The sequence below is a fragment of the Pinus tabuliformis genome, chromosome 5_1 (assembly GCF_031772625.1).
Source record: "Pinus tabuliformis cultivar Carrire ecotype Pingquan chromosome 5_1, CPIR1, whole genome shotgun sequence".
Taxonomy (NCBI): Eukaryota; Viridiplantae; Streptophyta; class Pinopsida; order Pinales; family Pinaceae; genus Pinus; species Pinus tabuliformis.
Genome location: NC_142305.1, coordinates 987,293,904 through 987,311,447, shown reverse-complemented (window position 1 = coordinate 987,311,447; position 17,544 = coordinate 987,293,904). Strand labels below are relative to the sequence as shown.

Sequence of the window (17,544 nt, the reverse complement as noted above, 5' to 3'; positions counted from 1 at the left end):
GTTTTCAATAAATCTTCTGTAGTAGCCTGCATATCCCAAGAAACTTCTTACTTATTTCTGTGTTTTTGGTGGCATTAAGTTTACAATAACTTGTATCTTTGTTGGGTCTACCTTGATTCCTGAAGAAGAAATGTGGTGTGACTCCCAACACTATCATAACACATTTCTCATTGCTGAGGGATAGGTTTGTCTCTATGCATCTCTTTAAAACTTTTTCAAGATTCTTCAAACAATCATCAAATGTATTTCCGTATACAGTAAAATCATCCATGTAAACCTCTACACATTCATGGATTAGATCAGCAAAGATTGCAAGAACTGCTCTTTGAAAAGTAGCAGGTGCATTACATAACCCAAAGGGAAAAACATTGTATGCATATGTTCCTCATGGACAAATAAATGTGGTTTTATCCTGGTCCTCTAACGCTATCTTAATCTGATTGTATCCACTAAACCCATAAAGAAAAGAAAAGAATTTATTTCCAGCTAGTGAATCCAGTACTTGGTCAATGAACGGTAATGGGAAGTGATCTTTTAATGTTGCCTTGTTCAGTTCCCTATAGTTTACACATATTCTCTATTTGCCATTTTTCTTTGGCACCACAACTAAGGGTGAAACCCGTTGACTATCTGAAATAGGATAAATGAATCCTACTTGTAACAGTTTTTGCAATTCCTCCTTCACTATTTCTTTCATCACAGGATCCATTCTTCTTTGTGGTTGTCTCACTAGTTTGATATGATCATCAGTATAGATATGGTGAATACATGTCTTTGGATGAATTCCTTGCATGTCTGTATAGTCCCAGGCAAAAGCTTTTGAATATTTCTGTAATATTGCAATTACCTGTTGTTCTTGTGATGATTGTAGATTATTACCAATATTTAGATTCTTTCCCGGATTGATTTCAACAGTTTTGCTTTGAGAATTGGTAATTGAGTTAACACGAAAAATGCTTTCAAATGAATTCTGCAATGATTGAATAATGCAATTTTCCTGAAAATGTTGATTTAAAAGATGATTATATTGTGTTATTTTTAGTTGTTCAAAAATATCAGGTTCTGAGATAAAAAGATCTATTAAATCCTCATCTTCTTCCTCTTCTCTAAAATTGAAGGCTTGACTAATGCTTAAAATAGGCTAAGTATTTTCTTGTTCATCATCAAGCCATGATAGTAAAGAAGGAAATTGAGGAGGATAGAGTGTAATATGTTTCATTTCATCTCCATGTGCTATGATCATGCTTCCTGATTTGCATCCAATGAAGGCATCTGTTGTGGCTAACCATGGTCTGCCAAGAATTAAAGGATGGCCTCCTAAATTTGTTTTTGGTTGCAAGATCAAAAAGTCTACAAGATATTCCCATGAATCTAAAGAAACAATGATGTCCTCAAGTATTCCTTCCGGTACAACCTTAGATCTATCTTCTAGTTCTAAAATTGTAGTAGTAGGTCGGATGTTTGGCAATTTTAAATACTTCATTGTTTTTGTTGTCATGACATTTATAGCAGCCCCTAGATCAATTAAAGTTTTAGGAACTGAAAAATTATTGATTGAAATGGTAACCATAGGTATCCCTAGATCAATATATTTTTCAATTGTTGATTTTGTAGACATGAGACTAGCTAATTTGCCAATGACTTGAATTGTGGGTGGATCTCTTTTCTTTCTGCCAGTTTGCTTAATGCATAATTCCTTTATTGTTTTTCTATAAATTGGAATTTCCTTAATAGCTTGCAACAAAGGAATTTTAACATAAGCATTCTGTAATTCTTCTACAATATCAAATTCAGGAAAAGAAATTGGATTTTTTATTTTCTGCTCTACTAACCTCTCTAGATAAGGTGGTTTTTGAGTCATAATAACTTTTCCTTTCTGAATTTGATTTCCTGGATGAGATTTTTCAGATTGTTCTCCTTGTTCAGTTTGCTCTTCAATGATTGGTGGAGAATCTTTGTGTAATACTTTCCCAGACCTTAAGTGGACATCTTGTATAGGAAGAATATAATATGTAGGAAATAATGTTGTTTCTTCCATATTATATGTTGGCCTTTCCACTCTATTACTCGGATTTGCTACTGGTTGGGCTGGTAACTAAGTTGGTCTGGGTGGTGGTTGATTAAAAGGCAGCTGAAGCTACTGAGGTTGAGTTAGTGCAGGCATTGATTGTTGTGTAAATGGATTTGATTGAGTGGATTGTTGGAATTGTTGATATGGAAATGATTGTTGAGGATATGGTTGTTGATATGATGGATAAGATTGATATTGTTGAGGGTAAAATTGTTGAGGAGGTTGGGCTCCATAAGCATATCCTCGCCAACTTTGTGAAGGTTGGTTTTGGTTTTGCTGAGGAGGCCAAACCTGCCATGGCATAGGAGTATTCCATGAATTCTGATATTGAAAATTTTGGGGAATTTGTTGAGGAAATTGTTGAGATGTACCTGCAAAACGTGGTTGCCAAGCTCTTCTTGGTACCATATAATAAAATCCTTGAGTTTCTTCTATTTGACTTGTTTGCAACTCTTTCAATGTTGTACAATCATTTGTAACATGATTTTTTGTACATAGTCCACAAACATGTATATTATCCAAAGGACATTCTCGTAAAAGATGCTTCTTCCTACACTTAGGACAAAAGATTGACATTGTTTATTCTTCTTCTTCTTGTTTCTTCTTTGTTTTTAATACATCAACTTGTGTTCCTAAGGTGCTGAAAAGATCTGTTTTAAAGCTTTCTAACAAACTCCCTATTTATGCTCTTATCACTCCTCCTGCTGCAGATTTGGAAGCTCTAAAAATTACATCTCTTTTTTTTGTTTTGGATCTTCCTCTAGAGTAATTTTGACATAGTTCAACTATTTCATCAAATGGTATGTATGAAATATCTCATTTACCCATTACATTCAGAATATCAAGATACTCATCTCTTATTCCTTTAAGAAAAATTGTTCTAATGGTATCAGGATTTAGAAAATGTTGTTTAGATTTTTGCAGGTTGTAAAGGAATCGTTCCAAATATTCCTCCAAACTCTCATCTTCTTGTTGAGACATTCTAAAAATATCTTCTTTTGAATCTCTAGGCCTGCAATAGGCTTGATATTTCTTAAGAAAAAATTTCTTCATTTCGTCCCAAGTAGTGATAGAGTGTTCTCGTAATCCCATAAACCAATTTAATGTCGCTGCTTTAAGAGTAGCAGGAAAAAGACGCAGCTTATGTGTATCATCAGTGTAACCATAAGTTCTACATAAGATGTCAAGTTCGAACATGAACAAACCAGGATCTTCAGTAGACATTCCATAGAAATTTGGTAAAACAGAAGGTGGAATATTCTTCATTTTTACTTCTCCTAAAATTGCTCTAGTATCTACAATTGGAAATCCAAAAGTAGCTTCTCTATCAATTTCTTCATCTTGTCTTCTTGTATGATCATATTCTCTTTTGCGATCTTCTTCTCTTTTCCTTTCTGCTTCTCTTCTTGTTTCTTCTTCTCTTTTCCTTTCTGATTCTCTTCTTGTTTCTTCTTCTCTTCTTCTTTGCCATTCTCTTTGTTGTTTTTCATATTGTAACATTTGTTCAGGAGTGAGGATGGTAGATCCTTGCCCTTCTTCTGCCATATCTTTTTCAGTGGTTTTAATAGCAATTTGAGATTCAACTTGTTCTATATTTTCAAAGATAGGTTGAACTATTTGTTCAAGAATAGATTGATCTATTTGTTCAAGAATGGGCTAATCAATTGGCTTTCTTGTTTCTTTTTGTTTTCCTATGGAAGGTATTTCTGTTTGTTTTTGTCTTCTTTTCACTTCATAGGCTAACAAAGTTTGTCTTTCTACAAGAGTTAACCTTTGTCCTAAACATTGTTTTTCCTCTAACTCTTCCAAAGTTGGTTTTCCAGCAATTGGTGTAGCTAATTCAAATGGAGGCAGACCTACTTCTACCAATGGTTTAATAGTTGGGGGATCTTGTTTTACGTATCTACCTTTTCATCTCTATACCTAGGTAGAAATGACCATAATGAAAAATCATATCTATGTTTTTGTATGTTTTTGTTTCTTTTATGTTTTTTTTTCAAATAATCCTCCTAATTAGTTATATCCAAAATATGCTTCCACGGAAATGGCGCCAAAAATGTCAGCTCAATTTATTGTGTAAATTAAGACATGTATTTTACTATCAATCTAGGTTGGTAATCTTAGAAGCAAACCACAATTTATGGATTTTTGGATAAAAACTAATATAGGAAGTAGTTATGAGAACAGAAGTGCATATTACAAATATAAATCATTCTACATAACTAAGAATGGAAATACATATTATAAATTACTTCTCACAACTTAAGCAAAACTATCTAAGTCTATTCCATAAAAGCATGCATTATTGGTCAATGAAATTAGGCTATTTTAGAAAAACAAGGAAGAGGCTCTCTCAAAGAGACCTGGTTGTCCTCCCTCAACAATTCTATAATGACATTGCCAATATCTAAGTAAACATGAAAGAATGTAATGAAAGCATAAGAACTTAATCTAAGAAAGCTTGAAAGAAGTGAATCTTGTTTAGTCTTAGTCCTAGCTCACAGAGAAGAGGCTCTCTCAAAGAGACCTGGTTGTCCTTCCACATTCAAGCTAATCACTAAAAGAAGCAATATTCACTTAACACATTTCATAAAATAAATTCACATTAAAGATATCTACAAATATTCACAGCAAATGAATATAATAAACATGGGAAATCAAACTAGCATATGCACAAATATAAACATGATACAACAAAGTGTACTTAGCTTGGATGGGGGCCCTCCAACCTTGCTGGTACATTGCTAAAATACTCAGCTACAGCAACTCATTTACTCCAGCAAACACAAAGAAATCATGAAGCAAAAGTTTTGTCTTCAATTATCTCAAAAATAATAAGTTTGTCTACATAATTCTAACTATGAATGCCTCTCTTTAAATAGGCAAAATGATAACCAAATAAGCTAAAAAGTCTGAAACAACCATCATTAATGTTATCCCACTTCATCAAATCGAAGTCATCCATTAGTTACAAGAAATCTGGAAAAAATCCAAAAAATCCTAAAATTGCCCCTTTTTAATAAGGATTTCTAGGTGACAGGTCAGGTTTGACCAGCTTTGACCGAGCATGTATTTGCTCATTTTGACTGAACCAATAGTTGTTCATCCATCCTTGATTCCTAAGCTTCCCAAATATGTATTAAGCTCAAGCCCAGGTGTCCTGCATATATCACTTTAACGGAGCTATTACGGAAATTTCCAGTTCTGTCCAAAAATGCTCTTAAAACCAAATTTTTGCAAAAATATCTAAAAATTGAAAAACATAATTTGTTTACCTGAATATGCATAATAAGCTCAAAATAAGGCATATATGGATGATATAAGATGGAATATGATGGAAGTTAAGTGGATTTTTAATAAGCAAAATTGATCAAAATCGAGGACCAACAGCTAGGGTAACTCATGCACCACAATTGCTCCCTCCTACTCATTATTTACCCAAGTGTGGGCTTCTCTTTTATTAGCTACCCTTGTACCATGGCATGGGATCCAGGTTGCCCCCTTTCATTCCCTACTCCATTCCATCATTATGCCACATTCAACCACCATTTGAAAGATGTACCACCGACATACCACCCCCTTTAGAGGTAAAAACCACCTAATAGGGTGCATGGTTAACCCTATTTGGAACTGGGAGATTAGCACATGCCAAAGCCCACTATGGAAGGGCATGCCATTATGAAGTGCTCGCTTGCTATCCATGGTTTATAAACTCTTTTACTTGATTTATTTAATGACTTGGTGTGCTGGAAAGCACGGGGACGCATTGGATCTTAGGTAAGATTGCAGGTGGTTTCCATTTGAGTTTGGTCTCCCTATACGGGGTCTTGACCCCAGGGATACATTGGCACATGTAGGGTGTGTGTAGAGAGTCATGGGCCTCCACATCAACAAACAACACTCCATGGATCCCCACAACCATTCAGATATTGCTCGTGGTTCACTTATTGGACAAGGAGGATGCACCTGATCCATTATGCCCAGCTGGCCCTAGAGTTGCACCAAACACTTGGCAAATGATCCAGGACTTGCACGATGATGTGGCATCACCTACACCATCATCCTAACCCTTGCAGGCAATCTACAGGCATCTTTGATTTGTTTGGAGACCCATGAGGACACTTGTGTGCCCCGGATCCCCACAGCCATTCAAAGATTGCTCGTGGTTCACTTATTGGACGAGGAGGATGCACCTTATCCATCATGCCCAGTTGGCCCTAAAGTTGCACCAAACACTTGGCAGATGATCCAGGACTTGCACATGATGTGACATCACCTACACCATCATCCTAGCCCTTGCGGGGAATATACAGGCATCTTCAATTTGTTTGGAGAGCCATGAGGACACTTGTGTGCCCCCCACATGTCATTTGGAGCACCACAGGGTATTACAAGGGGCCAACCCCTTGTCCACTACTCTTAGGAGTTCAATTAAACATTATGGCACATATGGACTCCATTAGGCCTCCTCCAAGGCCCAATGACATGCACTATTCATTTTTCGACCTCTTAAGAGCCTTATTCTTTTGTTTATGAGCTAGTTTGGTGTTTGTTGTTCAGTTGTGTTGTTTCATTAGTTATATTGCATAATGTTTTACTGTAGCGGCTAATGTAGGCCAAATTAGCTAAACCAAACTCATTATAAGTGTATAAATACAAGTGATGTGAATTCATTTTAGCATCATCACTTGGATTTGGAACTAGTATCTCTTTAGAGATTTTCATTATCCTTCTTGGAGGACGAATTTTTGAAGAATGGAATGAATTTTGATGTTTGGATAATTTTCATATGTCTTGGAGCTTCTTGATGGCAAGTTTTGGATGGTTGGATATATTCGTATGCATGTAAGTAAATTTTAATTCTATTCTTTCTTTCTAATTTTGTCACCTACATTGTTGCTGGGATTTCGCTATACTAGGGCTTATTTTTTGCATCTCTTATGCGAAGTTGTGGAAATTTTGTTTCTGGATAGTGAATGCTTCATGTATGGGCCATGTATAATGAATGAATGTTCCTAGGGATGTTTCATTACTGAAATTCATCTTGACAAGCCATTTATCAAAAGAAGTATAAAGTCTTTGAAGTTGCTTTTGTTGCTGCCCTAGTGCCAAGTGAAGTTATCTTTAAGGCCTCCTTGACCTAGAAAATTCAAAGGTCCATAGTCATAATTCTACCTAACTCCAATCTCCCCAAATGATTAGGCACAGGTCCACCTAAAGGTGATCACCTTAAACCTATTTTCCTTCTGCTTTTCCTCTTCTCTAGGTTGCATAGGGCATCACTTATCTCACGATCTAGCCATCCAAATACTTTGATTTTTGGTCCACACCCGCATTGGTGTGTCCTCAAGAAGCCCTCCAAATTTCATGAAATTTCAACAGTGGGATCTTGAGGTATCGCAAGCCCTAGCTCGAAGACCAATTCTTGCCCTTGGTTTCCCTTAGGCTAGAAACCTCACTGGGATCCTTGCATTTCCTTTCATTGAAAATTCATTCTTTGATCCCTTTCTCCTCCCTAATTAGGTCAAGCATATCATTGGTTGCTAAACTCCCTTCCCTTGACCTAACCTGGGTCCACTTGGTCCTGTGTGGTCCCATATCTTATCCCAGTCAACTCTTCAAAAACCACTTGGGAAACCAAGTTCCGCAAGGATTTTAGGGTTTAGGAAGCTCCTTTACAAGTCACATTCACTAAGCCAATCCCTCAAATCCCTATTTCCCTATCTTAAAGAAACGTGCACCTTGCTTAAGAAGCAAGCTAGTCCCACTCTTGAGTCTCTCCTAAGAAAGGGTCATCGAGAATATACATGTATACCTAAGCACGGTGTCTTTCTTTGATGATTTCCCCGCTTTGGACATCGCTAGTATCCCTTTGCACCCTAATCATGTCATAGGAAGGATGGTACATGGGGTACTCGTGTTTGATGGTGACCCAAGCTGCGCAATTGACCATGTGGAAAGATTTAATGCACATACTTCAAAGGAAAAAGTGGTCCACCAGGATGTCCTTATATTGTTATTCTTTAGTTCTCTCTATGGTCATAACTCATGGTTGCAAAATCATGAACCTAGAACCATCTCATCTATTGAGGAGTTCGTTGATGGCTTTCTTAGGCATTTTCAAGTATGCCCCGCAATGAGCATTGAAGAGGAAGGCTTCATCGAGCATCATCAAGACCTTGAGAATCTAAGTGATGAATGGTAAGATGAGTCCTCTTTGGGTCCACATGATGAAAAGAATGATTTTGAGAACACATGTTTGGGAAGGATGAGTCCATGGAAAGTGAAGTTGAGACTAACCTTACCTTTCTCAAGGATTACTCTTGACAAATCTCCTTTTGAGAACCTTGAAGAAGGTGAACCCATTAGCCCCTTGGAAGGTGACATTGAAGATTACTTCCACACTGAAAAGGAGAAATGGGAAATTGTTGGTCCTCAATTTGATTGTGCTCACATTTATGACACTGACAAAGAAGATGAGATTGAGGGTGGTCTCCCCTTTCTCTCATGCATTATTTATGATGACATATCCATCGAAACTGTTGAGGCAAATTAATTACCTATCATTTAATTGTCAACCCGGGGGTTTCGTAAAACTTGCAAAGCGTGCATGCACTGTATATGCTAGAAATTAACTTTCAATTTAGATCAATCTAACTACGAAACCAAATAATGAAAAACCAAATTCACCTATTCTAATTCAACACTCAATTCAAAATAAATTATAGTACAACACGCGGAATTGAAATCTTAATCTTTCAATCTTGCAGGAATTGAAAAGCACACCACTCTTTCAGAAATGAAAGCAAAAACAATCATTCTTAACCTCTCACACAGGAAAAGATATGAAAGCAAATAAAAACAAATGCTCTTAACTTCTAGGTAGAAAGCAAATAAAGACAATCACTCTTAACCTCTCACACGGGAAAAGATATGAAATAAATAAATTTTAATCTATGAAAGTAATAAATCTTAATCTATGAAAAACAATAAATCTCACACATTGTAGGTGGCCAATCCAAAAGCATGAGAGATGGCAAGTTGAGAGGCTCCAAATGCAAGCATAACCAAATCAAGGTGAACATCACTCATGAGCATGGTGCCAAATCCAAATTCTATATTCAAAACATGAGCATTTCCCCAACTTTACACATGCCTTTCAAATGAGAAGGCTCTCCTATTTATACAAAAACATAAGAAGCTACCTCATTAATGGAGGTCCATTATTCTCTCTCTAGATCCCTAGAAAATCTCATAGAGTTAAACTTAAATAGGTAAAGATAAGACACATATCCTCTTTGACCTTTATCCAAATCTTCTTCCATATCTTGAAGATAATTCGAATTTGAGTATTGGAGGCCACATAAGGGTGCCTTGGAAGCTTCCAAATGACCTACACATGTCATGAGACTCAAGCCACTTTTAAGTATTAGCAAGTATATGTCACTTTTCTAAGTTTTAACCATTTAATTCACTTATAATACTAGAAATCATTAACTTTTGGAAAACACAAAGGTAACCCATATAATTATGAAAATGGAGGCTAATAAAAGATTATATGGCTATGGAGTTGCGACATGTGAGTGAAATGGTGGTGATAAAGGTGACAGTGGATGATAATTTGAATACATTTTGGAGGCTCTACAGATACCCTTGAGACGAAGGGTCATTATTTTCCCTTACATGAAAAGGATGATTTCGAGGAGAAAAACCCCGTTGAATATAATACTTCACCCTCCCCTTTGCCTTATCCTTTTGTTCATCACTTCAAGTCTTCCACAAGCGATTCCTTCGCCCCTTTTCAAATGATCCCGAGTGACCATGAGCCCTTCCCCCCTTCTAAGTAAGGTGTTAAGGAAGAACCCCTCATTGATTATACTTTATCTCCTTTGACACACCCTCAAAATCATGATCAATTTATAATCCCCCCTTTTCGGTATGATCATCATGGGCAACCTAATTGTGTTTTTACATCTCATCAGTCTCCCTTGCCTACTAATCATAATCCTATAGAGGCCATAAAATATGACATAAATGATAAGTACCATAATGGAAATAATATGCCCAAGGTTGCCATCTATCAAAAGTTTATGAGCCTAATCATTGACATCTCTATATTTTGGCTAGAAGAGAGGATCTCATGGACTATATTACATCCTTTTCATTCCTCTTCTCACGTGATCATCCATGTGTGGGCATTCTATTTTCCTACCTCCCACTGGCTATATCATCCATGTGATTTTGTCCACATTTGCTTTGGCATTTGCTACGTGAGTAATCATATAGGCCAGCATATTTATATTGATTTGATGATATGTTGGTTGCACTAGCTTTATAATTACACTTAGTATTAGTTTTGTACCATATGAATGTTAGGGTAGAATGCATTGCATGTTGATTTTTGCATTAGAACTAAATTACTAATGACATATGATATTTCTCATAGTAGATTAGCCGCATTTAGATTAAAATTTACATATTTTTATTTTTCTGTTGATTTTATGGCCTAACACTAAGCATGAGTGATCACAAGACACCATAAAAACATGTTGTCCTATGGGTTTAGTCTTTGATATGTGCAGGTAACAAGTCTACAGTAACCAAGAGATTGTTGGTGTTCTCATGACCTCCCATTCAAATATCTTTGCCCACTTTTCCGAGAGATCATGTCTCAGTTGGAGCCAAATGTTACCCACCATTTTGTGGGTGATATCCCTAGGAGAAAATATTTCTCCATGATGGTCCTCAGTCAACAGCCCCTCGTAGCCACCAACTAGCTCGATGTGCCATTTCTCCACCACCTGAGCCAGCCATGTGGTCCCTCACCCATCTGTCATGATCATATGTTTGAAGGTGGGCCTCCCAAACCTAAAGGTATGCCTTGTTATTTGGTAATTGAGTATTCTAGTTTATTTATCATGGAAACTTTGGGCATGGATTAATGGGGGGATTCGGCAGAAAGAGTGGTCTAGGTCTATGCTCTTGTCCCTTAGGTCTCTTTTGGGATGTTAACCTTACACCCCAGTCTCATGAGATCTCTTTTATTGACCTATTAGTTTTAGGGATGGTACTACATGGGAAACCCTAATTTTGGTTGTGTGCTCCCGCTCCCCGATTCGCATATATTACTCTCCTTCCGCTCATTATACCCCCAATCATCTCTCCTCCCACCTGAGTCCACATTCCTCCACTAGGTCCACATAGGGTCAGCCACCCCCTCCCCTTGCCCCACATCTTGGGTCGAGCCTGGAATGATGCCTGGAGGTTGATGCAACTAAAAGAAAAAGAAAAAGAATTATTGGCCACATTCAACAAGAAATTGTATCACAAAATGCAAAAGATGGTCGGGACAAAAGCATTTAGCACATGGGCAAAAGCCATGACGTGAGCTCTACCCCATTCCATGCCCATAACCCTGGTTCCTACATGGCCCTTGATGAGCCTCCTTTATCATTCAAGAACCCATGATTGTCCCAACCCCTAGTGGGCGATGAACTACCCCACCTTATGAAGGGGTATCCAATGTTATACTTGAAAATCATAAAAAGGCAAGAGGCACATGAAGAAGGGTGGAAAAATCAAGGTCGGGGTAACTCATGCACCACGGTTGCTCACTCCTAATCATTACTTACCGAAGTGTGGGCTTCCCTTTTATTAGCTACCCTTGTACCATGGCATGTGATCCAGGTTGCCCCTTTCATTCCCTTCTCCATTCCATCATTATGCCACATGCCACCACCATTTGAAGGATCTAACATCAATATACCACCCCCTTTAGAGGTAGTAACCACCTAATAGGATGTCTGGTTAACCCTATTTGGAACTGGGAGACATTAGCACATGTCAAAGCCCACTATGGAAGGGCATGCCATTATGAAGTGCTCACTTGTTATCCATGGTTTATAAACTCTTTTACTTTATTTCTTTAACGACTTGGTGTGCTGGAAGGCAAGGGGACGCATTGGATCTTATGCAGGATTGCAGGTGGTTTCCATTTGGATTTGGTCTCCCTATACGGGGTCTTGACCCTAGAGGGCTACATTGGCACATGTAGGGTGTGTATAGAGAGCCATGGGCATCCACAGTAGCAGACAACACTCCATGGATCCCCGCAGCCATTCAGACATTGCTCGTGGTTCGCTTATTGGACAAGGAGGATGTGTCTGATCCATCATGCTCGGCTGGCCCGAGAGTTGCACCATACACTTGGTAGATGATCCAAGACTTGCACGATGATGTGGCATTGCCTAAGCCACCATCCTAGCCCTTGCAGGCGATCTACAGGCATCTTCGATTTGTTTGGAGACCCATGCGGATGCTTATGTCACCCCACATGTCATTTGGAGCACCACAAGTTATTAAAGGGGCCAACCCCTTGTCCACTGCTTTTGGGAATTCAGCTACACATTATGGCACATATGGACTCCATTAGGCCTCCTCCAACGCCCAACGACATGCACTATTCACTATTCGACCTCTTGAGAGGCTTGTTCTTTTGTTTATGAGCTAGTTTGGTGGGCTTGTCACCTAAAGTTAGTTATTTTTCACATTATTTTATTGTAGGGGCTAATGTAGGTCTAATTAGCTAAATCAAACTCATCAGAAGTGTATAAATACAAGTGATGTGAATTCATTTTGGCATCATCACTTGGATTTGGAACTAGTATCTCTTTAGATATTTTCGCTATCCTTCTTGGAGGATGAACTTTTAGAGCATGCAATGAATTTTGATGTTTGGATAATTTTCATATGTCTTGGGGCTTCTTGATGGCAAGTTTTAGGATGGTTGGATATATTCGTATACATGTAAGTAAATTTTAATGCTATTCTTTCTTTCTAATTTGTCACCTACATTGTTGCTGGGATTTCGCTATACTAGCTTATTTGCTGCATCTCTTATGCGAAGTTGTGGAAATTTTGTTTTTGGATAGTGAATGCTTCATGTATGGGCCATGTATAGTGAATAATGTTCCTGGGGATGTTTCATTACTTGAATTCATCTTGACAAGCCATTTATCTTGCAAAACAAAGTATAAAGTCTTAGAAGTTGTTTTTGTTACTACCTTAGTGCCAAGCGAAGTTGTCTTTGAGGCCTCCTTGACCTAGAAAATTCAAAGGTCCATAGTCATAATCCTACCTGACTCCAATCTCCCCAAAGGATTAGGCACTGGTCCACTTAAAGGTGATCACCTCAAACCTATTTTCCTTCTCCTCTTTCCTCTTCTCTTGGTCTAGTCCTCTAGGTCAACTAGGGCATCACTTATCTCACGATATAGCCATCCAAATACTTTGATTTTTGGTCCACACCTGCATTGGTGTGTCCTCAAGAAGCCCTCCAAATTTTATGAAATTTCGATGGTGGGATCTTGAGATATCGCAAGCCCTAGCTCGAAGACCAATTCTTGCCCTTGGTTTCCCTTAGGCTAGAAACCTCACTGGGATCCTTGCATTTTCTTTCATTGAAAATTCATTCTTTGATCCCTTTCCCCTCCCTAATTAGGTCAAGCATATCATTGGTTGCTAAACTCCCTCCCCTTGACCTAACCTGGGTCCACTTGGTCCCATGTGGTCCCATATCTTATCAAAGTCAACTCTTCAAAAACCACTTGAGAAACCAAGTTCCACAAGGATTTTAGGGTTTAGGAAGCTCCTTTACAAGTCACATTCCCTAAACCAATCCCTCAAATCCCTATTCCCCTATCCTAGAGAACCTTGCACCTTGCTTAAGAAGCAAGCAAGTCCCACTCTTGAGTCTCTCCTAGGAAAGGGTCATCGAGATCACTTCACACCCATCTTAGTTGATCTATCCTTCATAAGTGATTCTCTATATATCGGGTCTCCTCCCACCGGTGAAAGTCCGTAAAGAGTAGGTTGCCCTTAGCCTAGTAGTAACCCTTCAAGGATCCCCCTTTAGGAACCCTGCCAGTTTGAGCGACGAGGTCAAGGGTGTGGGGTAGAACTTCAAACAGGTGGACTTGACCAAGTGAGGAAGGAGAAAAGGATCAAAGAGTTATGATTTAACTTTTATGTTCAATGCAATGATCCTTAATGAAGCCACTAACCACAAGCAAACTAGGGAAATGATCTTCGAGCTAGGGCTTGGGATATCTCGAGATTCCACTGTCTGAATAGCCTCAAATTTGGAGCACCTCTAGAGGACTCACCAGCGCAACTCTAGACCAATTTTTATTGATTTTTGATGGCTACAATAGAATTTGCGTGATGCACTAGATGTTCTTCTAGGTTAGGGCTTAGAAGAGAGAAGAGGAAGGTGAAAGAAATCTTTGTTTAGTGATCACCTAGGACTAGATCAGTGCCTAGCCTTTGGGAGAATGGAGTCAATGAAAAACAATGTTTAGAGATGTCTTATACCCAATCAAAGAGTCTCCTAGTAACTTCACATGGCCCTAGAGGTAGCAAATAGGTCACTAGGAAAGTTTATACTTCTTTGATGTTGCAATTGGTGACTTATCAAGGTAATTATGAGAAACCATATACCCCTAGGACAAATATTCACTACACTTTAGCATAAAACATATGAAAAGCCCTCACAAAGACAAGATCAACAAATTCGCATTTCAATTATGTAGCTTCACCAACTTCATGAGTGAAATTCCTTCATAGATTATGCAAGTGACAAAATGAGAAATAAACCATAAAAGAGCACACTTACAAGTATAGCAAAAATTTCCAATCACCAATAGAGACAAATATCGAAGCTCCAAGACAAAGAATAAGTTCTTCCAAACATCAAAATGCATCAATAATCCAATTCATCCATCAACAAGGCTAGTAAAATTCTCAAGAAGAGATACAAGTCCAAATCCAAGTGATGATCAAATGAAATGATCATCACATCAATATATAACCTCCCTAAGGGGTTCGATTTGCCTAATCAGGCCTAATAATGCCCCAAATAATAAAATAATGTGCCAAAAATAACATTCCTTGGTGACAAGCCCACCAAGATAGCTCCAAAATACAAAATAAGCCTCCTAAGATGGCAAAATAATAGATACAATAGGTCAAGAAACAAACCACCGTAAACAAGAGACTGTGCAGCAAAGGACTTTTTGAACTCTATGAGCAATCTCCATATATTGTGCAGCCAAAACAACTAGGTTTCTTGTTTGAATTTTAATCTCCATAACTAATTTAGGCACCCATCAAGGATGAGTTTGTCATAGATCCATATGTAACCATCAACAAACTTGTATATTTTGAAAAGCTTGGCATCATTATATCCCTAGTCCTTCCACCAGGGTTGGGGGTGCTACTGGCCAACCTTTACAAACAAAATATGGGAAACAAGATCCTTGATCCAATCAAGAATCAAATTTATGGTTTTCTGGGTCTAAACTTAGATTTCAATTCATGCCAATGCACCTAGCCTTTAATTTGGGCATCAAAAGAATATCGTATGGAGTTAAGGCCTCTTCTATAAAAGCGAAGGGCTGAAAATCAATCATTCTTGGTCAGCATTCTTGGTCAGCGCCTTTCCCTCACTCATTTCAACGATGGACCACCCAAAGCGAAAGTTCGTTGATTGATAACCCTGATTTGAGTGATTAACTTTCCAACTAAGGTTGACCTTCACAGCCTCCCATGCTTTCTAAATATTTTAAGTAGTAAATATCGCTTCAATTTTCACTTGGGTTGGGGTAATAATAAGAGTCTCTCGAGTAAGGTCCCTAAAGACCTTTTGCCAAGGCACGCTTTGGAAAAGACATAATTGTTCAGTAACACTTTCCGAGACTCCCAAGGTCCAAACTACCTATTGGAGACACGATACCTAAGTCTCCAATAAGGTTTTGATGATCCCCATATCACTGCAATCCCTGGGCTGCAACCCAAATCCCAGTTAACTCGATAGAAGCCTTTTGCCTCCTTTAGAATTAGCCCGGGGAAAACTTTGCAAGGGTTTTCTAAGCCTTCAGAATACGCTAGCAAAAGACATCCAGCAGGAAGACAAAAATACATGGGTTCCTGCAAGCACCTCGAAGCAAATCTCAGACTTGGCATCCAAAGCCATAGGATTTGTCAGTCACGTTTATCAATCTTTTCTCTCGACTCTCTATATGACAACATCCTAGAGCTCGTTGGGAGAGGCTTGGAAAGCAAACGGATCCCAAGAAACTTGAAGATTTGGTCAGGCTAGATCCATGCCCAACCTCGATCTGCCAGCCAAGGAGGCAAGTTGTGCAAACTCTGTCTACAGTATTAAAATTTGGCCCACTCGATTCTGGAGCCTGAGGCATAACAGATGATCTGGAGGCATTCCGATTCAGTGCTTCATTTCATGTTCTCCCTTCCTTAATGTCAACTTTGTATGACAAATTTATCTACGTAATATTATCTGACCAAAACTGGAATAAGGAATTAACCAATTATTTCAGGAGCTACAATCCAAGCAGACTTACATTCGGCCAAGAAACACTTAGACGCCCTTGTAAGAATAGCGTGGCCGTGGATTGGCCCCAAAAACCGAACTTGAGGTCAAGAACATAATGTCGGGAATCTACAAATTACTCCCGGGCTCTAACATCTCGTGATGATCGATTGGTAAAATCTAATCTAATTCAGGTCAGTTTGGTTATCTAACTCAAAATGCAGTTTCGCTCCTTCCAAGAGACCCACTAGATTGTAACTTTTCGGAAGGCGGACGGGTTTTACATGCAGACAGTATCAACAAGCAGCGTCTTATCTTGATGATGTAAAATTAATTTTATACAGTTTCAATTGTTACATTCTCTCTACGAAACCAAACATAATGTCTCTGAATATAGAGTGTGTCCCAATCCCCACAACCAATAATTAAAGCAAGAGAAAGCGCCACTTTCCAAACCTCTGGTTGTATTTGTGACGCATGATGAGTGGCCATTCTGAACTGAATGCTAGCTGCTCGCCTTACTGCATAAAGCGCCGTCAGACCTCCAAGTCGACCACTCCCAATTGCAATTGCTGCATGCATTCTTATTTCCCTTACTCTGTGCTGCAAATAAAACCTTGTCTCAGCTATTTGACATACAGTTGCACGATTATGAAATCACGGACGTTCAAGCTATTCATAAGTAAGTTTCGAGTGACAAAAGATGAAGGGAGCCATTGCCGTGAAACAAAGGCACAAGGACCAAACAAAACCACAGATTTCTATAAAAACTAGTAATTGCCCTAAAAGGTGCAAAAAGAAGCACATATAAAAATAAAAACTAGTAATTGCTTTAAAAGGTGCAAAAAGAAGCACATAAAAAAATGGTATGAGAAACACACTTGTAAATATGTATGTCATATGTATTGGCATATTTAAATTTTATATAGATATTATAAAAGATAATATTTTAGTTTTATGGATTTTTATTATATATAATAAGTGATACATATTTTTATATAATTATTTAAATTAAGATATTGTAAAAAATGATATTTTAGTTTTATGGATCTTTATTATATATAATAAATTATATATATCTATA

The 17,544-nt window shown here is 38.1% G+C and overlaps 1 protein-coding gene across 7 annotated transcripts in view; it reads right to left on the bottom strand.

Moving 5' to 3' along the window:
* LOC149168035 (bifunctional bis(5'-adenosyl)-triphosphatase/adenylylsulfatase FHIT-like) overlaps nucleotides 1-17,260 on the bottom strand; it is a 241,940-nt gene extending 224,680 nt beyond the window's left edge. For 2 of the 7 annotated variants that reach the window (XM_089431634.1, XM_089431633.1), the window contains exon 1: nucleotides 16,917-17,041. Coding sequence is in view for 3 of the 7 variants with exons in the window: in XM_089431629.1 (XP_089287755.1) it covers nucleotides 16,917-17,042 (126 nt within the window). In the remaining 4 variants the exon portion in view is untranslated. Of the gene's footprint in view, nucleotides 1-16,916 lie in introns of all 7 variants that reach the window. The other 5 variants (XR_016260595.1, XM_089431629.1, XM_089431630.1 and 2 more) reach the window with 5 other exon arrangements.
* Between the last annotated feature and the right edge of the window lie 284 nt (nucleotides 17,261-17,544).